General features: G+C 32.7%; 1 protein-coding gene across 1 annotated transcript; it reads right to left on the bottom strand.

Moving 5' to 3' along the window:
- Nucleotides 1–1,312: 1,312 nt before the first annotated feature.
- Nucleotides 1,313–25,528, bottom strand: LOC126750262 (transmembrane protein 272-like). Its single transcript, XM_050459821.1, has 4 exons — nt 25,364–25,528; nt 25,269–25,307; nt 24,982–25,209; nt 1,313–1,640 (listed from the first exon to the last, which is right to left on the bottom strand). The coding sequence occupies exons 1-4, from the start codon at nt 25,440–25,442 to the stop codon at nt 1,426–1,428; spliced, it is 561 nt and encodes a 186-aa protein (XP_050315778.1). The 5' UTR covers nt 25,443–25,528; the 3' UTR covers nt 1,313–1,425.
- Nucleotides 25,529–27,234: the final 1,706 nt, after the last annotated feature.

Raw genomic sequence — 27,234 nt, 5'->3', positions numbered from 1 at the left:
AATTATGCGGAACGGTTTTATTAGCAAAGTTCATGCATTTTATTTTAGACGTCTTTTCTGCACAAAACATAAAATAAGATGCCACTCCTCTAAATGTTGTACCTTTTGCTGTCAACAAATGGACATCTCGAGCAACAATAACTTAAAAGCGAAATGTAACAATGGAAAAGATAGTCAAGTATAGAGGTTTAAGACAAAATTGAAGACAATGGGAAATGAGATGAAAGCAAACTATTCCAATCATTCTATCAATAACAACGGTAAGACTGCAATTAAATAAAAATATCTACAAATAATTCCAAAATCAGTATTGCTATCCACATCACGCATCGCCCGAAAGTTCATTGGAAACTCTGATGTATTTTAGTTCTTGAACCAATTACAACCTTAAAGCTGATGTTTAGCTTTAAGTTTCTTATTATGTGATATGTACCCTTAGAACATTGAAAGGGTAGAATTAGCATTGTCGTGGGCAGTTTGTTTGCTTTCAACATCTCTAATGTAATAATGCCAAATGCTTATGTAGAAATGGCAAAAAACACTTTATATTATCATAAAACTTTGTCACTTATTTTGACACGCAGAAAATAATACTACTGTTCTTCTTTAACAAAATATGAAGAATTTTTTTAAATAAAATATGATGAGATACTCTACTGACTCTAGAAGTCAATATTTAAAGTTAAATGAATGCAGGTAACCTAAATTAGACAAAAAGGCAACAACATCGCAACGCCGCTCGATCACATTGTTGATTCCACTGGCACAAGAAATCCTTACCAGTGACGTCATCAAAAAAAAATTATATGATAAATACTTATTATTAATAGATTATGCTTTAAATTATAAACAATATTTCCGTTTACGTAGTCTAGTAAAAAGTATTTCTATGGAAATTACATCATTCAAGTTTTGATTATTCTACGTTTATGATGACGATTCTCGCTTGTTATGATGTTCTGACAAATGACTCAACCTTCTTTTTAATTTCAACCTTCCTTTTGAACTAAAAACTAAAGAAAAAACACATAACTTAACAAATGCCGAATGAAACACAAAGCCGTTTGACAAAATGACATCCGCTTTGCCTTGTGGTGTTGCCTTGTGTTATTTACTAATTCTAGTCTTTCAATGTTCTAAGTATATACCTTGTATGTTTAAATAAATACATTACTTAGAAACGACCCTTAACAAGAAAAGTGTCTCCACAGAGATTAATCCTTATGATATCTGGGATAAATGAATCTTACTCCCAATCCAGGTGAAAGTGTGATGCCGTTTAACTTTAAATCCATATAATAATAATAACATGTTTTATTTGCAAAAAAAGTTTATTCTTAGAATATAACAAACCTTTTCGAAGCCTATTTTTACTAAAACCTTAAACTAATTTTCCTTAACAGAAAGACCATCCAATTAAGCCATCTACGCTTGCGAATAAGTAGATGCTGTCTCAGCTTCTGCGCTATAATCGGTACTTTTATAAGCAAATATAGTACAAATGTATAGGCCTAATACGGCGGCAATGATGTATTCAAAGGCCGATATGAAAAACACAAAATAAAAAAATGTTTTATCGCAGTATCTCCAACCTCCTAGGAAAAAGTCCGGTTTCCACTCCAAGAAAATATTTATTGAGGCTAAAACATAAATAAAAATACAATTAAGGAATATTTCTCTGTTTAAAAAACATAAAATATAAACATAACGTATAATAAAATATAAATCACAGGTACGTGTTTAGAAATAATGTACCTATTGCAATTTTTTTAACGATAAGGGTGTAATAAATTCAAAATACTTCAAATAATTACTAAAAACTGAAGGAAAAACTAGTATTATTCTGAGTTATGATTAATCAAATAATTATTAGTCTAGCATGTAACCATAGCGAGATAACCCATTTGTCAATTGCCAAAGCATCAGATTTATTCAAAAAATGCTTGTGGGCATCGTTCCTTAGTCTCTTTATTAACTGTCATCAAGTTTGACTTAGTCTTCTAATACATTCTAGTAACATATTTAAGATATTTGTCATACATTTTTAAAATATATTTATTGCCTGTGCTCACTCATATTTCATTTTTAAAATTTCCATTATATTTCCTTAATTCTAATGACAGAAATATCGTCAAAAATAAGTGCTTCGAAGGGATTATAATATACGGTATATCTATAAATGAAGTTCACATAAAGTTGTTAGAAGTAAACAAAACGTACTGGAACGATATTGGCAATGCCGCAATTATCAGCTGTTATTTGTCATTTCGGAATCATCGCGGTGACGGAACAAGACATCTCTGGAGACGCGTGTACCGTTAGCGAATCTTCCGAAACCATGGTCTGGCGAGTATATAAAAACATCTCGCAGCTGGGAGGCCAGTTTAAGTCAGAATATTGGCGTGACTTTTAAAATTGACATAAATAGTAACAAATAAATATAGGATAAATAAATATTTCTAAAGTTATTGTGCTTAATGTGTAAAATAAATCGATTCTCTATTTTTGTGAATCAAGTATTTTAATTCGCACCTAACTCTATTGGTGTGCGGTGTAAATTGGACGTCAGGCAACTGGATATTAGTCGAAAATAAATATTAAACTCGTAAACCTGAAAGTGAAGTTTCTAGAAAATTACGCCAAACTAGAAGCTAAATTACTGGAAAATACTCCAAAACTAGAAGAAAACTGTACCACACTAAGAGAGAATTATGTCAAGTTAAAAGAAAAGATTTGTGAAATAAAAAGAAATTAAGAGAAAAAATGTCTAGAAAAATCTTTTTCAGGACAGGATCCAGAAAGTTTTACAAAATCGCAACTTAGAGCGTCAACACTTTTGATGAGCTACCCTGTAGGTCTGTTTCATAAAACGATCATAAAACGTTTCGCTATTCAAGCATTCCTGTATGGACTACATGATGATAAAATGAGGCAGGCCTCACTATGACCTGGTTGATGTATTAACACAGTCCCTTGAATTTAAGGCTACCAAGAACAGGACCAAGGTGAAGCCAGGCAAGTTGGCCTGTTGGAAATGTGGCACGGCAGGTGATATAATAAGTCGCTATCCAAAAGGCGCTAGTTCCACTTCCGCTAATTTTAAAAACTAAAAATGGTCAATGTGAAGGAGCGATCCTCGACCTGTGTTCAGCAATCTGCAGTAAATATCGCCCAGGTTTTCTAGCTGCAACGCAAAACAAACAGTATTTTCGTCGATGCGTGTGTGGAAGAAACCTTCCGTATTGTGCTGCTGGATACCCGTGGATGTAGATAATCATAAGACCGCACGCAGTGAAATCTGCAGCTAAGGTTCGGCGATCAGAATAGCGTCTACGAACCGCGACGAGAGCAAATGTCCGTGGTGAAACAAACGTCACGTCTGTGATAGTGGCTGAAGCTGAGATTAAGGATGAGAGATGGACTATGGAGTCCCTGGTTTTTTATTCAGCGTAAATTTTTAAGCAATATTTGCTTCTTATTATAGCGGCCGCAGAACTCCTAGCTTCTTATAAATAGGAATGTTCAAAATAGAATGAATGCTCCTAGAGCTTTATTACTAAGCAACGTATTTTGCTAATATTCAAAAATCCTAATTTATAAATGTTAGGCAAGTTAATAAAAAAATGTTCTTCTAAAAAAGTAAATTCAGACAAATTCGTTGCTCTAAATGGATCTTGAATCGATGTAAATTTACCATAAAAAAAATCTATATTGCAAGGCAAAATAATTCGTAAAATTTATTATTTGTAATTAATTAAAATTATACCAATAATTTAGCTGGCTTTAATTTAAAATGGAAAATATTTTTTAAGTTAAAGAATTTTTATACCGCGTGGAAGAAAAACAATCTACAAGAGTAGCAATTACAAGCTATATGTTATTTTCAATATCTATTTAGTTTTCCACATCAATTGGGTTTTTGGCGAATTCGGATGAAATATGTGATCGTTATTTTAATAGTAAAAACAGCCATTTGACAGAAATAAAATTTTCCATGGCCCCGCATCAATAATAAATAGTTTTGTTATTATTGATTATTATCGTGGACAAAAAACTTGCACCCAAAAATTGCCACCAGTCTGTTTAAACGTAGATATTCATCTCCACATATTGCGAAATATCCCCCTTAAACCCTAAGAATAACCTGTGATTTCAATATGATGGGGCACCTCCACATTTTATTGTAAACGAGCTATTGTAGCAAGATCAGCGATTTCTCTGATAAATTGGAATAGGAGATCATGCAGCCTGAACTGTGCATTCTCCGATCTCAACCTGTTGGTAGCAATAAAATGAAACACCTGTAATGAGAATGGGTGCAATCTTTGTATTGAAACAAATGGTCAACATCTTGAACAATTATTGTGAGTAAATAGTGACTTATCGTCTGGCAATCTAAAAAAAATCTTAGTACAGTCAATCTAGCACTTGAATTCTCAAAAAATTGTTGGAGTTGTTATATTTTGGCTTTCATTTGTGCTTCATGTGAAAAACCTAACCGTTGCCGTTTTTGGAAACACTCAAAAGATTTTTGAATATGATTTTCTGGCTAAACGGTAAGTCCTACAAAAAAAGTGTATATGCCAAAAAATTGAGAATTCAATTCTCTTCAATTCACTCCCTAGACGCAAAGCTGTAGAAAAAAAGAGGGCGTCAAAGTCACCAAAAATAAGTTTTTCTGCTTTTTCGACGTGAAAACAAAATTTATTGTTTGATATTGAATATCCTTTCGAATTTTACTTGGTATTATTAACTTTAGCCGAGCGTGCACTTTTGGTATATAATTTCGGTTATTAACACTATATATTATCACATATAAAGCAATTAGTCATTGTGAAAACCATAAAAGGTTTTCCCTATTCATGTAATAACTAACTACACTGGAATCCCCCAGATCAATGTCATGATCAACCGCTTTCATTTTAAATAGTCGCAGAGTAACACACCTTGTTTATATTACTGTATCTTAAGAACGGTACATCGTTGAAAAGGAATTAGTATACAATATTAGTTATGTAGGGTTCTTCTTCTTTTGTTTTTGTGATCTACATTTTTTAAATCTCGCCGACAGTAAAACAAAACATTTTTAATTAAAAAAATCGAGTTTTTCATTGACCTTGGCACACTATAACTTTTTTTCAGTTGGTTGTGTAGCTTCGCACCTAGGAAGTAAATTGTAGAGAATTTAATTTTCTACAGTTTTTGTTATATAGATTTTGTGTATAATCATTTAGCCAGAAAATCAAATCTAAAAATATTTTGAGTTTTTAAAGAATTGGTAGGAGGATCGTTCCTTTTTTATTTCAGGCTTTTTATTTGTCTTTTTTTCATGCCTGATTTACTGTACTATATCTGCAGCTTTACAGAGCACACGGAAACTTATAAGAACACTATACGATATGAAAAAATTCTGCTACTAAATACTTCATTATTAGTGGATATTTTGAGACACAACTAAATACCATGTGAGGTCAATCAAGTTCTCTCTTCAATCGCGAGTAGAATTTTTTGAGAGCATCAATTATATGCGCGGAATGGCATAATATGCAAATGCGCGAAACAAAATACTAAGTACAAATAGATTTTTCGCCAGACCTCATATGACTCATTAGTTATTGTGACATTATGACATTATGACTCAAGTTCTGCATCAAGAATTTTGAGGTTTTCGTAGAAGGTAAGGGATTTGTTTTCATTTTACTTGTTAAATAAGACTTTCAGTCGATTTGATTTCGTGTGCACCACTGCAAATAAAAACACAGTGTCTTTGTTTGGTTTTTGCAACACGTCAGCCGGATTGTATCACGGTAAGCGGTATGTTTCTTATGTTAGACCTTGCCTAAGACGATATCATATCGACTATATACGTGTACCCAGTAAAGCAGCAAACCCGGAGAGTATTAGGAAACACATTACAGCATCTATTCAACAAAATATGTCTTCTTTGAACGGCTCATTACTGATGACCATTGTTGAAAAATTCTCTGCTTTTTGTCCTAATGAGCCCTCGCTCCAAACCTAGCTATGTTAATGCCGAAACAAACCAAAAATAAAAGCTTATCATTAAACCTATGTATGCGGACCTGGATAATAATCGTACGAGAACAGATATTTTAAAGTACATCAAGTCTGCTGACGAAAATATACATATGGAACACGTCATACATATTGCTGCCGAAGGACTCCGTTTCACCACCTAAAACTGCATATAAGATGAAAATATTTGCAAACGAGAACGGAGGGTTTCGAAGTCCGTCAACTTTAAACAATTGCAGGTGCAAAAGTGAGTTGATCAGATCTGGAATATCGCTTAAAATCTCAAAATAAAAATTTATAATAATCTATTTAATAATCAATCTAAGTTAAACGTGCTTAAAATTCGGCCTACAAAAAAAATAAAGAGAAACATATTTCAGGGTGCCTCACAGTATTTCTTTTTTACATTCTAACCGGTAATAAATCTATTTATCGCAATATATATTATATATATTTAGTTAAATATATTTTATTTTCAATAAAAATCACTTAAGAATGTATACTTTATGCAAAATTAGATTAAAAAAAGATCAGTACGAAAATTTTATCACATGGGCAAAGCCGTTACTGCTTTGACGCACAAAATGTATAACAATAGTATTCCCTTATAAAAATTAAAAAAAAAAGATCAATCTTTAGTAAAACATAATAGAAATTTTTTTTAAAATAAAAAACAACTTAGAGACAATTTAGCAATGTGAAAAAAAGAATGTCAACATTATTCCACTTTTATTCGCTGTCACGATGAATTTTCCGATTCTGATTGTTCACTTTCTGCTTTAAAGTTACCCGTATCTCTACATCTAGATCAGACCAGACCAGAGGATCAGCAATCAGATTTATGACATATTTATTTAATGGAACTTGTTTACGATAGGTGTTTACAGTTTGTGACAAACTAGATATAACTGGATCCGAAGAAATAAATAAATAATTTAATAAATTTTTCATAATTTTAGTTCTGGACATTTTTCCAGTGTTATATTGTCTTTTTAAAATTCTTATTCTTTGATTCCAAAGCCTACTCTGATAACATTCCAATTGGTAAAACCGCAGTTTTTATTATCTCTGCCCCATGAATTAAAATTGTATGTGTACTGGAGGGCATGTGAAACCATGGATAGAGAAGAACAAACTTTTTTGCAGTTTCTATGCAATACTCTTGAAAGTAATCTGTACTAACAGAAAAGCCACAAGACAAAGTTTTAAGTATAACTGAAAATCGATACAATAAGTCTTCATCAATATCTGTAAGTGCAGCTGCTAAGGAAGGCTGTTCACAAAAACGTCTAGCGGTATTTCCGTCATCGGTAGTACCGTAGCCAGATTTTGGAATATCGACTAATATACCCATTTCAGATTTTAACTTATTTCTTATTAGTTCTTGTCACTCTTTTAATATCACCTTTTCATCAGCGCTACGAACTTGCCACTTGCATATAGTTTTACGATGGGATATATGCAAAAAAGTTTCAAACGATCTTATCCATGCATGAAGTGTGGCTAGACCATAATTGAGATGATCCTCAGTAATGTTGCCTTTGTAGAACATCATCAATATTGTTCATTATTTTCGGGATGGAACATATATAAACGACAAGTTTGGGTAGATGTATCTGTTATTGCTGCAAAAACTTTTCCGTCAATCATTGACAATTGAAATTCATGTGAAATGACGATTTCCTTGTTATCCAACAAAATTTTGGTTAGGTAAATATCTCTGACCTGGTTTTATACATTTTCAATTTCAGATTTAAATAATTCTGACTAATAAATCTTCTAACCAACCGGTGTACTTAACAACAAATTTATTTTTAGAAGGGCACAGCTCTTCTTCTTTCGGCGTGACTCACTGTTAAAGTTTTTTATAGGGGTAATAATTTTTTCGTTGTCAGATTCATCGTTTTTAAAATTTAAAGTACTCGTATTTAATACATAATTTATAACCAACTGGTTTTTGTTTGAAATAACCGATTCTTCCTGCCAAACTTCAAAAAGTTCTTTTTTGATGAAGACATGATATTTAAAAAAATGTTCCGGCGCATTTTGGCGCACCTAAGAATCGTTTTTTAAAAGTCTAGATGTAGTAGACTAAATATCCATAAAGGTTTAAAACTGAATCTGAACGAATCCTGAAAATGCAAGACCGATAAATACCCAAAACACAAAAAGAAACATAAAAAATAAGAAACCCGCTTACACAAAAACTACCTTTTTAGAAGCACAAAGACTAAAACTATTGTATTTTAGCATTTTATCAAGTACTACCCGAGAAATGTTTAAAATTTCATAGTATGTGCGAATAGACACCGATATAAATAAAATTAAAAGCGTAAACAATTTAACAAAAAAAGCATTTCAGTTTCTTATCTGCAATCTAAATTTAATTTTTTTTCCTTTTCTGTAAATTGCAACCAGGGATCTGTGAGTTTATATCTGAAACAAAAAATGTGTTTGGTAATATCATTTTGTTATATTTTTTGCAAGCTAGAATGGTAAAAACCCACACTGTGTGCCTTACAGTTCGACACAGTCACTTTTGAGCAGATAACTAACCAAAAACAAATTATCGTTGATCCTAATAGCTGCCTTGTCTACCATATTTATCTGACTTAATTGTAGCAATTGTTGCACTCTACAAAAAAAATCAAGTTGGAGATAAATAGAAATCATGCTATGTGGAATTACAACGATTCATATGCATATAACTTATGGAAAGTATAAATCAGAAATTTTCGGGTATACTTTGTAAAAAATAAGAACATTTAGCTTTTTATTCTCACTTCCCAATAATCAGCAGCAGGAGCAGCGTTTAGATAACATTTGCATCTATTATCAGGATGCTAGATGCTAGAGGACTTCATTCGAAAACAAAAATCTTTTTCAATGTCGTTTTAATGTGTGAATATGATGTGATTGCTATCACTGAAACTTGGCTGAATGATGGGCTTTATAATATTGAACTGTTTCCTTGAATATTCAGTATATTGCTGCGATAGAAGCTATGTTGAGATCAATGAGAATAGAGGGGTTGGTTTGGTAATTAAACAAACTTTTCCAGTTATTAAACTAAATCTGGTTCTTTCTAAAAATTACATAGTATTGTTGACATTATAGGTGTAAAAATTATACTTAGGCATTATAATCTCTGTTTAATACTAATTAACATTCCTCTAAGACTTAAGTCCGAAATTATTAAGAATATTTTTGATTACCTATCTTTACTCGCATACTCATACAAAACTGATATTCTTAGGAGCTTTCAATATTCCAAAATATATCTTACACATACCTACATTTAAAAGTTTTGCTAGACCTGTTAATTATTTAAAAGTGTAAAACTTAAACTTTTTTAAACTTATTAATTAAAACTATGATCCAACTGCCTAGTCCAGGTCATCTTAGCATGAATTGCAAATCCAAACATTTATGCAAGACTTCCAAACGCAACCACCACTTCTTGCCGCATCATCTTGAAAACTCCAGGGCTTTGGAAGCTGCTGCAATACTTATTTCTGATACAGTTTAATGATTACAAAACAGCCTCATATATTCAGACAAGGGTAAACGCAGGTGGAAATCTAAATAATAGCAAATTTACCAAATTTTCGTTCTACCAACTTATTTTGCAACTTAACAAATATCAATTCTAATCAAGATGTAGTCAAAAATCCCAACTCATCGTACCAATAAGAAATTCAAAACTATCCTGTAGCCGATAGTTCAGCCTGTACTAATTCAACCTCAAATAAGCTTATATCGCTATTTATAGTATTGATTTAAGTATATGATGGCCACCTGGCAAGTTTCGTTGCAGTGCAGAGCGCTGTTGGATAGCGGGTCTTAGATAGAGCAACTTAAATTTATATCTGAAAGTTTCTTCAATAAGCGAGCCTTAAATAGTAAAAGGTCAGTACACCGGTATGTGGTATTAATCAAGGGATAACTTACGTAAATAATAGGACTATGTTGAGTTTACAAGATTTTACTATAAACCATAAATTTAAAATCTCAGCTCTAGTAATTGATAAAATCACAGAAGAATGTCTCAAACAGGTTATTGATATTTTCTCAATATCCCATTCCACATGACATTATTAATCTAGCAGATCCCACATTCTTTTAACCTTATGAGATTGATGTACTTTTGAGTGCTAGTATATTTCATGAATTATTGGTTTCTGCGCAAAAAAAACTCGTAAAAATTAATTCAATTCTCCAAAATAATAAATTAGAAGAGGTGATCTCCAGACCGATATCAACTCACCAAGACAAATTTTCTCATATCCTATTTTTCCCTCAGTAAAAGTTTCGAAAGTGAATTAAAAACTAGCCCTCAGAAATTCTGGAATATTGACGAGCTTCTTCATAAACTAAATAAATGATTCCGGGAGGAATTTGACTGCGAATTTTATTTTGTTGCAACTTATGTTCATACTACTTCAGGTCGTTTTGAAGTCTTATAATGCAGAATATTTCACAAATGGGTTCCTCTCAGGAAATGGCAGAAAAAATTTTTTTGCTGTAGAAAATAAAGTGCTAAATAAATAATTTAAAAAATTAAGAATTCCAGGCTTGTCAACTTATTCAATAATTTGAGATTCTAGACCAGCGTTACTCAAACTGTGCTTCGCGGAGCCCCGATGCTCCGCGAAACCTCCGGTACCTATAAGAATAAAGTTACCTAAGATAAAAATAAACAACCAAAACGAAACGCCTACTTATAGGTGCTACTGGTACATATACGAAAATTTAATATATGTATTATTAAGTAAATGCCCGACCTATTACATCGAAATGTTACAGCGTTAGGCTCGATGCACACGAGCGATTTCGTTCGCGACGTCATCGCGGCGAGATCGCCGCGAGATCGTTCCGTTCAACGGACTTTCATTACGTTTACGACTTTAGCATGGATGGTTCAAGACGTGTTGCAGTGGCGTACTTATCGTATCATTATTTGTACAAAAACTCAAAAAGAAAATATTGGGTACATCCTCTTGTCAGTGCTAAATTTCTGAAAGGAGCTTTTGTGACGTTATTTAGTAATCTACAAGAAGATCCCTTAAAATTCTTTAACTATTTTAGAATGAGTATTCGGTCATTCAACGAACTATCTAATAAATTGGAAGATAAAATAAAAGCTGAAAATACAGTTATGCGACTTGCAGCTAACTCAGTAGAGATGTTGGCTGTAACATTAAGGTAAATAATTTTTGTTAGTTTGTCAATATTTTATTTCATCTCAACTCGTACAAATCATTTGAATTGTTTTATAATGAATATGTAACAGTAAAAGTGAACTAATACCTAACATTATGAAATAAAATAATAAACAAAGAAATAATCAATTCTAGTAATAATGATTTACTTAATTAAAAATGACTAAACATACAGGGTGTTCATTTAAAATGTTACCACCTTGATTCTAGAGAAAATGTACATTAGAAAATTTTGAAAAATTGGCAACGTTGTAGGACCTTTGGGCACATATATATAGATATCTTTGGCAATGAAGCGTTGCCTCTACTATGACAAACCGGCAACGTCTTTGTTATTTTAAAAGGAATGCCTTGTATATGATTACATTTTTGGATTCTAAGCAAAATTTTAAGAATTTTAATGTATCACATGTCATAGTGTTATTCAACTGTTTTTAATATAATACACACCACTGATAATGACGCGAGCGCAAGCGACCGGGGCGAGCCGTGTGAATTGCTCAATGTTCCAACAAGTACTGCTTACCCGCAGAGCGAAGCTCAGCGAGGAATTTTGGCCGCGAAATCGTCGCGAAGTAGCAGTTCCTGGCGAGCGCCGGCGGTTAGCGGCGTCTACTCGGCGTATTCGCTGCGATTTCGCCTACGTGTGAATCGCACCATTTGATCCTTTGGTCTGCTACATGCGCGTGAGAAAACTTCGCGGCGAGCTCGCAGCGAATTTCGCCATGAAAATCGCTCGTGTGCATCGAGCCTTACTCGGTCGCGCTGTTTCTCGTGCTCGAGCGTCGACGCGTATTTCGGAGATAATCGTCTGGCTCTCCGAAGTTTCTAAGGAATTCGAGATGATTCGATGGTTGCTGATGTAATATAAAGGAGGATTGTTTGGCGCGGAGAATTTATTAATCAAGCAACGTACCGCAAAACATACCCATTTTGCGCTCAGTATTTTATGTTCGCTTGTCTTGTTGTTGTTCATAGTGGTTGTAAAATCGTGTATTTCGTGCATCAAAAGATACTATTTGTCATAAAATTGACCAAATCAAATTAGTGTTAAAGAAGAATGGAGCGCTGGCCACGAAGGCATCGTGTTTGGTTAGTTACCGCATTGCCCAAGCAGGAGAAGCGCACACTATCGCTGAAAAGCTAATAAAACCATGTGTGGTAGACATAACAAAATGTATGCTCGACGAAAAATCTGTAAAGCATCTTTCTACAGTGTTTTTCATCTTTCTTCACTTTCGCACGATACAGTTACGCGTCGAATTAGGGATATCGCAGTAAACAAAAAAGAAGAACTGGTTTCACGGCATCAAAATAACAAATTAGTCTTGCAGATGGATCAGTCGACTCATGTTGCTGGACTGGTCATCTTGCTAGTAATTGTGCGATATCCATATAAACATTCACTTGAAGAAGACTTGCTTATGTGCTGATCGCTGCCTACTAACACAACCGGAGAGGAAATTTTTAACACGATTAACATATTTTTTGTAGAAAACCAACTCGATTGGAATGATTGTATTGGTATTTGTACCGACGGAGCCAAGGCAATGACAGGTAGAACAGCAGGAGCAATATCACGAATAAAAATGAAAGCGCCAAATTGAAGTTCCAGCCACTGCATCCTGCATAGACAATCACTCGCGGTTAAGAAAATGCCACCAAATCTAAAATTGGTTCTTGATGAGTCAATAAAATTAATTAATTTTGTCAAGTCACGTCCACCACAATCCCGATTGTTCTCAATATTATATGAAGATTATGGTAGCGATCATAAAACACTATTGCTCCATACTAAAGTGAGATGGTTGTCTCGGAGTAAAACTTTGACAAGGCTTTTTGAACTAAGAACAGAGTTAGAAGCTTTTCTTACAGACGTTCTCTTTAATTTAAAAGACCGTTTGTCTGATAAAAGCTGGTTATTTGGACTAGCATTTTTAGCAGACATGTTTGGAAAACTTAACGAAGGAAAACAGACAACAGTTTTCAATGCTAATAACAAAATAACTGCCTTTAAAAAAAAATTAGATTTTTGAATTACTCGTTTTGGTAAGAGAGAAATCGAAAGCTTTTCATTGCTAAGTGAGTTCCTTAGTGGTCTTAGTGATACAGAAATATTTCAAAATGAAATACTTGTTGAATTGGTGCAATATCTCAATGATCTGCAAGGGACTTTTGAAAATTACTTTCCTGAAGAACAAAATACAAAACTGAAAATAAACTCATGGATTCAAAACCCTTTTTCATCTAATTTGCAGAAGCCTAAAAATATGTCAAATCAGATCTATGAATTATTTCTAGAAATGACATCGGATACAAGCATGTTCAAAACAATGTCACTAAATGATTTTTGGTGCAGGGTTCGTGATGCATATCCACAACTTGCCACAGAAGCTTTGAATGTTCTTCTGACATTCCCAATAACGTATTTGTGTAAAACGGGATTTTCAGCGTATACAGCTACAAAAATAAAATACCGCAATAGACTCGATGCCGAACCAGACATGAGAATTCAACTTTCTTCTATCAAGCCTGACATTACCCAGTTGATGAGTGTTTCGGGCCTGTTCATAATATATATTTAATTACTTAAATCAAGGTTATTTCGATCTTAATTATTTATCAAGTTATCAAGGCCAGACTGTAAAGAAATAGGGACGCTGCTCCAGTCACACTGAAATAAGGTGATCCCTCTGTTTTCGACGCACACCCTTAGTGACTATGTAATGAGCGAAATAAAATAGAAACAAAATAAGAAGAGACACAATTTAACGTAAAAGGAAAAAAATTGACTCGACTTACCCTAGTAATAAATGAAGTAAAGGATGTTGATATTAGGAACACCCCAATCAGCTTTCATTAAATCGACAAAGACGTGATGCACTTCGGTATTATCTCGCATAAGATTTAGGTACCGATTCAATAGTTGCCGTAGTACTACTGCTTTCCGGTATCGCACACCTGTTCCGTATTTTAAGTTTTTGGCGGATGACCTCGGTCAAATAGCTTACTCCTCTTGCCCCGAGGGGTCCATAAGGTAAAGTAGGATAAAAGAGCAAGGCTTTATGGAAGGAACATTGGAATAAGAGAGTAAGGAAATGTAAGATAGGTCGAGTTTAAATATTAACAATTTACCAACAAACGCGTGTGTTATACCGGGTGAACTTTTATATGCAAAATCAATGTAAATAAACCAAAATAAGCAAAGTATTACCGAACTAATTATTAGATATCTTAAACTTTAAAGAAAACTTATGTTAACTATAAATAAGTAAAATTAGCAAAAAGTAATAAAAGAAGAGAGAACGAAACAATGAGGAATGAAAAACAATTATATGCCTCGCATTAAATGAACTTAGTGTTATCATTTGCTTACTAACTCACACTTACTGTATCTATCTTTTTTTGTATGATTATTAATAAACAATTCACATATAACTGCTTTTGCTTTTAGTTTAGAGTTTAGGGTTCCGTTAAAAATTTAGTTTTTTAAAAGGGTTCCGTCACGAAAAAAGTTTGAGTAACACTGTTCTAGACCATATATCAAGGGTTGGGTTGGGTTGGGGTTGATATCACTAAGGTTTTCCCCTCTGAGCCCAGTTACTATCTGCCCTATCATGCTGTGGAAAAACTGATAGCACCACCACCAAATTGAGTGGTAATAATAATTGAGTAATAATAATGATAACGTATATTGTTCACCAAGAAATTACAGCAATTAAGCACAGAGAATAAAACTAATAGGTAGGTGTATTAACTTTTACAAAATTTCAATTACATATTACAAAATTCCACTCAATATTGAGTATTTCACCATTTACCAATAACAAAAAAAATCAAAGAATTTGTAACTAAAGAAAACAGCTAATAATGCAAGATGACCAACAGACCATAATAATAATATGCAGATTTACAGAGATATCCCTTACACAAAAGCCTCCCCGAATTCTGTTGAGGACAAAAAAAAAATTAAATTAACAATAATTTAAAAATTTAATAATAAATATTCTACTGAAAAACAAAGAACATACCTAATGGGAGCATGGGAAGAGGATCAGGATGTGAAAGAAAATATGAGGGAAAGATGAGGGAAATTATATAATGGTTTATGGTAACATTCAAAGCCTTTCAAACACAAAAACGTTAAAAAGAAAAATTCACTCAAACACATAATTAACCAAGTAGAAGCAGCTTAATGTTAACTTTAAAAGCTTTTTCTGTCAATGTACAATCATTTATTTTAAACCTTTTTATATAATGTGCTATTAAGTATGAAAATGACGTTTTAAATAATTTCTTATTGTGCGCCGGCATAGTAAGCAAATTTTCTCTTCTAATATTTAGATTATGTACATCCGTTCGGAATTTAATCTTTCTATGCAAATATGATGGAGACTTCCACTCAAGTAATTGATAAAAAAAAAATAAGATGTAATACTCGTCAATTGAACATGATTAACCAGCTCGCATCCTTTAGCTTATGAGAAATATGCTCCCCTCTCCTTACGCCAAATACAAGTCTTAGGTACGAATTCTGAAGTTTTTGTATCTGATAGGCATCTAAGCAGTCAAGACAATGACCATACATAGTGTCACAGAAATTGAAAGGTGACAAAACCAATACTTTTTATGTTTTTTTAATATTAGTTCTTACGTAATTCTTCTGCGAGTAAATAGTTTTTAAATCAGAGTATCCAATTTTAAGTTTAAGTGTAATATGCTCCCTAAATTTTAGTTTATGATCTATTAGGAGCTCAAGATTATTGGCTAAATTTTGAAATTGTATAACATAAGCTTGGTTCGCGGAAGCCATCACTGACTGCTCCCTGACTGGCGCGCCGGTGCGCTTTGAATATGAGCGTTTGGAGTACAATAAGTTCCGGATTCTGACAAACAATCCGTCGTTCGCGGACATGCTTACTCGAGTCGAGGACCGGTACGGGATCGATCCGTAGCCGATTGATAGTTCTAGCCTGGACACTTATCCCCGCTTCCATCGATACCTCACAACAGAAGCCGAAATCATGCGAGGCGACGACCGCATCGCGATGGCAAAAATTCCACGCTGGGGCACATATTTTGCGTTGATTCGAAATAATATTTTACTGCAGTTATTATTGTAGTTTATAGTAAGACTACGCATTTAAAATTTTAAACTACCAAACAATTTTGATATTCGCTTTGAGTTTTAAAAAGAATAAAAATTCGGTATTTAAATTAGGTGGGTACATTGACAATTTTATTTTTAACTTACATTTAACAATCTTAATTTTATTTAGAATAATGCCTACCTCTTACTGCATTCCTGTTTAAGCTCAGAAAAAATTAAAATGGATTTTAAACTTTTTTTTGGTTTTTTTTTGATTATCTTCGGAATCATTAAAATTTTCGATTTTTTAAAACAGCAACAAAAATTTGGCGTAGGTACCTACCTAATTTTGTTTTCGGCATTAACATTTTTACGAAAAAGTAATACAGCAATGCAAAAACTTTCCCATAGCAACCAAGATAACCCACAAAAGTGTCAAGAATAAGTTTTTGAAAATTTGTTTTTTTTTTCAATAATCTTCAAAACCACATAAAATATAATATATATATTTTTTTATATGGCATATTCTTTTACAAGTAAATAATGTTCAACTTTGGGGTAAATTATCCATTTTCGTATTTTGAGGGTAGACGAATTTGAAACACCGTTTATGTATATTTTTCCCATAAAATAAATAATAAAAAATATTTAAAACATTTATCATATACCTAAAAATACGTAATAATAAAAAAAATGTATTATCTTGTAAAATGTAAAAATTATTAGATCCCGCGGTATCTCCACTTAGTCGTTCCACTGTACGGCGTGCGCCACCAAATCTCGGCTTCAATTTTGACGCCACGAAACCAGTGTCACGGCTAGAACTCTCGATCGGCTACGATTGATCAGAACAATCAGCGAATAGATGCCTATACTTCTTGTCAGGTACATGCATATTGCGGACTATTGCGTTTGTTGACAAAAGCATTTTCCAGGAGGAGCAATTTTGTAGTTATATGTGTATTATTCTGTGCCGGCGTATACATTTTTTAGTATATAGCAGTGTTTTTATATACTAAGGAACTCTTTATGAATACACCGAGGAATAGTACCAAGAACACTTTCGTTTGAGTCTAAACTGCTGAACTAGCACAATAGTTGGAGGCTTCAGAGTACTTCCATCGTCAAGATGGAGATTCAGAAAAAATTTCACCCCAAAAATTAATTACAATCTTCCTATGGTTTGCCGCATACGAAGCAAGTAGCTTTAGGGATGTTGCAGACAGATTCAATACAACCAAAAATTCATTGCATAAGATTGTAACAAGAGTGACATATTTTTTGAACAACTTATCTGCTCAAATAATCACGTGGCCAAACGAAAATGATAAAATTAATATCGAAAGACACTTTCGTGAAAATGGATTTCCTGGGGTAATAGAAGCAATCGATGGTATGCATATATGTACGTATTGATAAACCTGGTGACGATCCTGACTCCTACTTAAATAGGAAACATGACTTTTCAATTCAGGCAAGATATTCAATATTAAATATGCAGGGTGAGTCAAATTTTAGAAAAGTTGAAAAACAACAAAATAGCCATGATTAGTGCGAGTATTTGCACGAATTCTTATTGGTTATTATTAGGTCTAATTTTTTTATAATACGTACATATCTGCAAATATTCACTTATTCAAGAGTTCACTTATTTATATTGTTTTAGACGCAGATAGTTTGTGATAACAATTATTCGGGTTATCTTCGTTAGCTACCCTGGGTCAGTACATGACAGCAGGGTACTTCGAGCTTCTCCACTATGTTGCACTTTACCACAAATATGTCATAATTATATACTTCTTGGAGATAGTGGATATTCATGTCTAGACAATTTGATGAAGTTGACGCCGTTTCGCAATAGGGGATAGTTGACAAGAAGACAAAGAAATTACAATTATTATCTATCCAAAAATAGATATGCAATAGAGTACTGTATTGGTCTTTTGAAGCAACGATTTAGACAACTATATCATTTAAAATTGCGCAACATAAGAACTGCTGTATACTTCATAAGAGTATGTGCGGTACTACATAATATTGCACTCAGTAATAACTTACGGAGATAAGAGGATATTCGGGAATTTGAAGATGATAATGCAGTTTTAGAATTAGGGGAAGGGGAGGAAAATGAAGATGAACAAGATGGAATTAATCAAAGGATTTTTGTGATGAATAACTTACCTTTCATTCTACATTAAATAATTTTTCCACACATTATATTATGTATTTGAGCTATGTAAATATAATATTCTTGTTATTAAATTCCTTTAAATATTTTATTTCTTTATTACCTACTTATCACAATTTAAACGAACATAGAAAACTCCCATAATAAGAATAAAATACATACTTCTTTTTCGATATTAACAACAAAAGTAAAAAACATAAATAAATATTAATAACAAAAATAAAATTCTTGGCTTTTTCTGGAATAAAACAAAAAACTTAATACTTACTCACATTTCAATAACGAAAGTGAAAATAAGATATTTATAACGAAAATAACATTCGATGTAGCTTGGATGCCTAAAATACTAACTAATGTTGGATCTAATTTTTCTTTGATATTTTTTAATAATTTTTTTTTCTCTAATAACTTATTTTTTTTTTACTTTTTCTTCAATTTTTTTATCCTGCTATTCTAATCTCCGCTTGTAATAAGTTTGTCGGTCGTTTCGAATTTCTTTTAATAAATGACTCTTCAAAGTTCTAGTCCGATAAGAAGCTGTATTAATACTTTTATTTTTACTGGTGGCATTTTTTGGTACTCGTTCTTCTGTCTGAATTGAAAATGAACAACTAGGTTCTAGATCTTCTGATACAGTGAGCATTGTATCTACTAAATCTGCTGCCAAAATAATCTCCGAATGCACATATTTTTTCTTCCCTAAGATCTCTGTCATTATCTCTGCATATTGAAAATCTTTCTTCCCAGCCCCGGTTTGATTTAAGTCGGCTATATATTTTTTATAGCCTCTTTCTAACACGCGCCACTTATTTTCACAGTTTGTAGCTATTATATGTTCCTTTAATATGTACCTTATTTCTTTAGATATCTTTTCACACTTTTTTTTCAAACTTTTTATTCTTAAAGACCCAACTTGCTTATAGAAATCCAAAAAAACTAACGTATCACCATAAGTTCATCTATAAAATACTTCTTCGACAGCATTGGAATTAAATTCCACAAATTCCCTTATTTCTGTAGCAAAATAACATCGGTTAGAAATATAATATAAAAATGGAAAGACTTACTACGTTCTATATAACTACTCATTATTAATCTATGTATGTATATTTTTTCGATATGACTAATTAACTAACAAGGTTTATGTGTATCTGACAGCGTTCAACTATTAAAAACCCGTTCGCGGAAAAGTACGAATCCCAAACATGGTTTAAACCGCGCGTGCATAGTTGATCATCAGATTTGTCAGGGATCAGTCAAGGATCGCTTCCGCGAACAAAGTTATCGTTATTCATTTCAAGTCTAAAGTTAATTAATATCTTAATCCGGTGAGCGTTACTACAAAAAAGAATAGCGTTAGATTGGGCTGGATTAATTTTTAAAAGTAGATTTTGAGTTTCAGCAAAGATATTATTAAGATCTATATTAATATTAAGGTATTATTTAATTTTTTTGTTAATTGCGATGTGTATATTGTATATAGCAATGGACTCAAAATACTACCTTGTGTTAATACTTGGTACACCAGAAATAACGTCAAGTGCCTCCCATATATTTCCATTTAGCAGAACTCTTTGATTGCGGTTTGAAAGAAAATACGACATAAGTATTAAGGCGGGATGAAAAAATCCTAGATAATGTAATAAAGATATGACTATCTCATGATTCACTATGCTAAATGCTTTGGTAACATCAAAAAGAATTAAAACAGTTACCTGGTCCTTATCCAAAGCACGAAATATATCGTCTGTAACTTGAGATAACGCAGCGACACAGCTATAGCCCTTACGAAACCCAGACTGATATTCTGGGATGAGATTATTGCTATTTAAATAATTAAGAATTTGGCGCTCCATAGTTATTTCCAAAATTTTCGAAAGAACAGAAAGTATAGAAATAGAACGAAATTTGTTGAATTCCGCGGGATTTTTAATTTTAGGTAAAAGAATAATATTAGCCTCCTTCCACTTTTCCGAAAAATGTATTTAGACGCCCTTAGATTATATATTTAATACCTCGGTTAAATCAATCACAGGTATTTTCGTAAATGACGCCCTTATGGTCGGCCCCACTATTCAAATGGATCGGTTTTCTACCATCATAAGATTTCGCGGACATAATTACACCCTTATAGGAAATATCTTCTTTTCTCAAATTTTGATGCTCTTCTGATAAAAAACTCTGATAGAGAAATTTTCCATGGATATTGTGGAGGTACTCTCCCGAGAGTGATATACAACTCTTCCAGTTAAACACCGTAATTTACGGAGCTGCAGGTGCTTAATTTTTATCCACTAGAGGCGTGAAGGAAATATCTCCAGATAAGAAAATATCTTTTCCCGATGAAAGATGTTATGATATCATTGCGCATAAGGTTTCGAACTTGATATTAATGATGATAAGTCTTTAGATTATGTAACAATTTGACCCGTCCTTTAAGACCCATAATATAAAGAAAAATTATATTAAGAAAACTGTGATTACCTAAAATCTATTGGGATAAACTTTACTCCTGCAATTTTCATAAAATTTGGTTGAATTTTTCCAATCAGCGGGCAAAGGCAAATACTTTCACTATACAGACAAGTTACAGGTAAAAATTCTTTAAGGTTCCAACTACATAGATTTCCTATGCGTCGGTAAGTGTTTATGCATGCATGTATGTCCGCTCTGAAGATGCAGATGGAAATATCTATTGCAACCTAGTTTGTGAAAAGGCTCATATGACCTCCTCCCTCACCCTTCAAGGCTGTTTTATTACCCACATTGGAACTCTGTGCTCTTTTTTTTGGTAAAACTTGTCAGGAAAGTCACTTATTTTTAAATATCACACACAAAGTATAAGGCCAGGATATTTTTGAACGCTCAATTCTTTTCTCGAGAAAAATAACATTTTACAAGTAAATTATCTATTAAGTCATTTAGCTGGTTTGCACTCACACGCATGCCAAGAACGTGCATATAGGTAATCAAACAACACCGTCTTTTGTAGGGCTTGTAAGGCAACAGTTTAGCTAACTAAATGGAAAACGTTTAATTAAGAGTTATTCCGTGAACCTGAAATCAGAATCTGTTAAATACGGTCTTCCTTCTTTTATGCGAGCATAGTGATAGAGGATACAAGCTGCTTGAACAATACGATTTATAAATTTTACTGTTTTGCAACGAATCGTAGTCAGGCATGATGCCAAAAGAGCATGTTTTGCGGCTTCTACTTCATCGGTCATTAAATATGCGATTCTTGTAATTCAATCTTTTTTTTGGATATGACCGCATTAAATATTTCTGAAGCGAGAATGCTTCATCAGCAAAAAAGTAATACGAAATTCAGTAATTTCTTCACGAGGCATTAACCTGGTTCTGGAAAATCTAATAGGTCTTGTTGCAGCCATTGACTCATTCAGGATGCTTTAAAAATGCCATGATCTATTTCTTCTAGCATAACCAGTTTCGATCATAATGAAATTCTCTTTAGCATCACTGCAAACCATCAGAACAAGCTAGTGGAGCGATTTGTGATTGATGAAAATTTTCAGCACCAGTTTTAGGTTGTATTCATATATGTTTTCCATCGATCGAACCCAGGCAGTTTGGCAATTCTTTATATCTATCTGGTATTATTTTTTACTGATTTCGATTAGGAATGTTCATGTAAACCTTTCCAAATAGTATATGTTGTTTTACTGATAATTTTTGCAGTAGTGTTGTTAGGTCTACGAGCAAAATAAAAGCGAAGAGAGCTGAAGCACTGAAGCTACATTCCGTTATATCTATAACAACAAGAATCTATATTATACACAGAAAAATTCTTATAACTGTAATCATGAAAATAATTTTGACATATGGGTATAAAAGCATAACGGACTCCGGCAACACAAAGAAATTTATCGTCGCCAGTTACAAGAGGTGCAGAAAATATCGCTAGAGAAAATGAATCCGAAAATCTTGAGGTGCAAAATGAGATTACAGTAGAAGACACCGAACCTAATATAATTGTATTCATGCAGCTAGTGGTTAGAAAAAGAGGCACTATTGAAAAAACAGCTAAAAGCAAAGCTGAAAAACGAAAATCAAATATACCCGATCCTGATAGGGCATTTGTCGAGTTTTGTCAAATTTGTAAGAACAAAAGTGAAAATATGGACCCAAATAAAAAGTTCTTATTGAGTTTAATGCCTGATGTGAACCAGATAAATCCTCAACAAACCAGACGATTTAAAATACAAGTAATGAATGTCATTGACAACATTTTATATGGAGACCTTTCACTTACAGCATCCAACGCAAATTATGGGCAATCAGCCACAATTCACACTAGTAGGAAAACTTCATGTTCATCATTATCTGTTCCCACCTACATCGTAAATTCATGGGTACACGGAAATAGTCTGAGCACAAGTCCTTCGTCTGCTTCTCTTGTAACTGCGTCCACCTATGGCAAAAGTTAATGGTATAGCAGGAATATAAGCAGAACACCTTTAACTTCGGCTATCGCCATCAACATCGAAAATCGGTGGCAAACCACACTATAATTTTTTTTATAGCACCACAAATTCGCGTGAAGCCAATAATATTCCCATCGAAAATCCATGACAATATGTGTAACCCTCCTCCAACAACAGCAACGCATATGATTTTCCACCAAATTAAATATTTATATTTGTGAATTATACTTATTTACCACAATAAAAACAATACATATACATGTTTTTTCTTTTAAACAGAGAGATACATTGCACGTTTAAAATATTTCCAACTGGTTTCTATTTCCCCAGAAATTAATACCAGTCAGAGCCAATCAGATTGCTCAAAAACGGTCAAAGGTCTACCATGTAATTATATTATGTAGAATATATTATTGACCTTGACTGGTTTGTGATAGCTGTGCGAAGGAACTTAGTACTATTTACTAACATTAGCTTTTTATTAACAACCTTTTTTTAACACTTACACTTTTCCGGCAATTTGTATCTTTTTTTCGGACTTAGGTTTGGGGTTAGAGGTGAGTTTGAGGTTAGTTTGACGTAGCTTTGGGAAAACAAGGGCTTTTCTGTCCGTACAAACAATGGTGTCGTCAAACGTATGATAAATAAATTGTGTCCGCTATCTATTAAAAATGCCCAGAAGGGTGATAATAGTTCAGACAATAAAACTCCCAATCGACGTTATTACCGCTATGTATACAACTAATAATTTGTTGTTACATAGCGGTGCCAACATGTATTAATTACTATTGTTTAAATAGAAGGGCGTACAATTTGATTTATTAGTCTACAAGTAAAACAATAATGTGTTAAACGTCAAATCATATACAGTTCACTTTTATCCTTTTTTTATGCTTTTGGACTTTTAGTAAGTTAAATTTTGTTTCTTTTATTCCTAGATGAAGTCTTTAAGAATTTATTATTTTTCTTCATTCAGCATAATAATTTTTTTCATGTGAGCTGAAAAATTTAAATCCAGTTGTAATCCATGCAAAATATCTAGTAAAGTTTACAAATATATTTGTTTTTTATAGTTTTTAATTATATTTTATAGTTTGTACTTAGCGTTATGACTTTTACTGATTAGGTATTATTACTTAAGGAAATGTTAGTTTTAGGCTTTTCTATAACTATTCCCCCAGGTCTTAAATTCTTTTTATTGGCATTTTAAGCTTATCTAATCCCGCGCCACTTGCACGTGGCTTATGAGGATTTTTCTAGTCAACGGAATAAATTAATCCTAAAAGTTTTTTTGCATTTTACTGTCATATTTCAGTCTAAATTACTTACTTTTAGGGAGGTCCAAAAGTTATTAGACTATTATTTAAAGTAAAGAGGAAATCATCTTTTAAATTCTTCCCTCTCCTGCCGCCTAACGATTTAAAGACCTCTTTATTACATTAAGCAAGCACTCTCTCTAGAAAACTTTTTCCTATTAAGTTTAGTTACACTAGGACAACAAACTCAATAAGTTATTAACAAAATAAAGTATTATTTGGGAAAGAAGGTTAGCACGAAAAAATCAAATGGCAAAAGGATGAGTAAGTCGAGATATTTCGTGAGTCAAGATGTAGAAAAAATAAGAATGACACATTCCGACATGTGTGTCTCTTTACTGGCTTTCTTGGGTTATACTCACGGAATATACCAACTTATCCATCCTTTTGTAAAATAAATTATTCCGGCAGTGAAACTAAATCAATCCTGGCAAAACGAATAAACGGTTTAAAAAGCTCCATGGGAATACTTTGTTACTTTTAATTGCTGAGCGGTCGACTTTTCTTTGTTAACAATAATTTGGAACTTTAACTTGAGTCGGGGTTATTTTTCAGGAAGCAGTGGCGTTTATGCTCAAGTTAGTGAGGTTTTACTCTTTTAAAGATATGTTTGGTATAAAATTATTACTTAATGTTTTTATAATGATTAAATATAAGTAATACTATGTAATACTATATTACTTACCTATTAAATTCCAAAGCAATGTAGCAATTCCAAATAGGGGAAGAAATATGGTCTGTCTCCAAGGTCTGTAAGCCATCGTAAATATAAACATGAATTGTAATATACCGCCTACTATCATGTAAGTCGGCATTACGTGGTTAGTTGGACAACTCTTGTAAAATACGCTTCCAAAAATAATTTTTAAAAGTGGAAGAGCGACTTGTACTACGATACACATTTGCCTTAAACCTAAATATCCGGTATATTTGATGTATTAATGATGTTCTTATTTAATTTAGAAAACTTACCCTTCGTATGTTGAGGAATAGGATTGTCGATCTTTGGAGCTAAATTATTAAATTAAACTTATATTGACTTATTAAAAACTGCTACTACTGCTTACCATCTAATGAGTAATCTTGCCATGCCGTATCCACTTGATCTTCTAGTTTCATTAGCGAACTTGTATTGCCCTTCTTCATCGCAAAAAACAGTTAAAAAAGTACGCTAATAATAATTATACAAATTACAAAAATTATATTTGTATCAATTTGACTTTTTTAAAAAGTAAAAGGTTAGATGTCAGTTTATGACAGAAATGTATACGAAATTCTAGGTGTGTTGTACACACCGGGCTGGGTGTATGGTATTTTAATAATAAAATAGTTATTTATGTAACAAGCGTGTAAAATAATCCTTTTTTATGAATGGGAAAAAAAAGAGAATTTTATACACATGTAATATACAACATTTTTTCTACGACGTACTTTACGAACTTCTCAGGGGTTATAAAGATTCACTTTTTACGCACTAGTGCCTAAAAAAGTATTCTTACATAGACGCCACAACTATGTAGTATAAGAGTCTGATGATGATGAGTGAACTCATCGAAATCCTTAACTCATCCAACCCAACCCACTATTTATGTAATGTTCTGTATTATTATTCAACTGGAATAAAACACCGGTAATAACACTAACTGCTTTTTTATTAATCACTTAATAAATTCCTTTTGACTTTTACTAAAAATGTTTAGTGAAACTGATGAACCGAGTACAAGTGTTCTCGTTAGAAAAAATCTACCGCATTGTTTCCTACAATGTACGGTATGCCGTAGTAAATACGCTAGCTGGATGCATTACTAATTTTATTTAAACTGAAAGATAAACTGACTACAGTCTTCTCCCCTCCAAAAAAAAATATATTCATTTAAATAATACTATAATTAAATTTATACTATAATTATAACTCTGTATAGATATAATATACCCTTTTTATTAAAATTCAAATTTTTCTATGGGTTTAATTATTCTCTTGGGACGCACCATAATTTTACATTCCCCACTATTATTAACTCTTTGATCACTATTAGAGTCCAGATGTATATCCTTTGAATTTTCCACACCAAAATCCTCACCAACCTTTACCTACCTTTACCTATATTTTTTGAAATTTGGGTTTCTCTAAATTGCACTTTTTTAATTTGTTTTAAAAGGCGTTTCCACTTAATATTACCTAAAGTTGGAATGTTTACAATAGATATGTATATCTTTGTAATATATATTCTTTCCCACTTGTTGTATATTACAACCTTTTATCCAGGTGGGCTTTGTTACACAATGAAAATTCCTAACAAAAATTTGTTCATTGATTGAAAATTCAACAGAACGCTCTCCTCCATGATAACTTTTTTGTTTAGCTTGATTACTTAAAACTTTGTTTCTGACTTTTGTAATTTTTGCCGTACTGCCGTTTTGTTGTAGAATGCGGAATGCTACGAAAATCAAATAAAAAATTACATAATTATTTATTTATATCTATACCAACCTTATTTCCCAATGAGTTTTTAAGAGATGCCTTTACCATTTTCACAGCATTTTCAGCTGCTCCATTTGAGGAGGGATGATATAGTGCAGATGTTAAGTGTTGAACATTATTCTTTTTTAAAAACTCGAAAAATTCTTTGGAACAAAATGTTGCCATTATCTGACACCAAAAATTCAAGTAATTCAAATCGTAAAAAGACTGACGTAGAATTTCGATAGTTGATTTTTCTGTTAAATTATTAATAGGAAAAACTTACAACTTACTTAAATACAACCGTGCTAAGCTTTTCATTTTCATTACTGTTTGGTGTAACATATGTAGTTGACTTAAAATATGTTCACGAATTTTGGTTGGAATGATTATGCGATTGTTCCATTAAAGACAATAATCCTCTAAACTTATTTCATTTCTTATGCGGTAATAGAATCTTAAACTGTTTATTATTTT

Source organism: Anthonomus grandis, chromosome 2 (genome assembly GCF_022605725.1).
Source record: "Anthonomus grandis grandis chromosome 2, icAntGran1.3, whole genome shotgun sequence".
Lineage (NCBI taxonomy): Eukaryota > Metazoa > Arthropoda > Insecta > Coleoptera > Curculionidae > Anthonomus > Anthonomus grandis.
The sequence above is the reverse complement of the archived record's forward strand: the minus strand, read 5'-3'. Positions and strand labels throughout refer to the sequence as shown.

Coding starts and splice junctions, on each gene's coding strand:
- LOC126750262 (XM_050459821.1), bottom strand. CDS start 25,442: ATGAAGAAGGGCAATACAAGTTCGCTAATGAAACTAGAAGATCAAGTG. Junction 25,308..25,363: donor GCAAGATTACTCATTAGATG/GTAAGCAGTAGT, acceptor TTAATAATTTAG/CTCCAAAGATCGACAATCCT. Junction 1,641..24,981: donor ATTGCTTTGGAATTTAATAG/GTAAGTAATATA, acceptor TTTATGTTTTAG/CCTCAATAAATATTTTCTTG.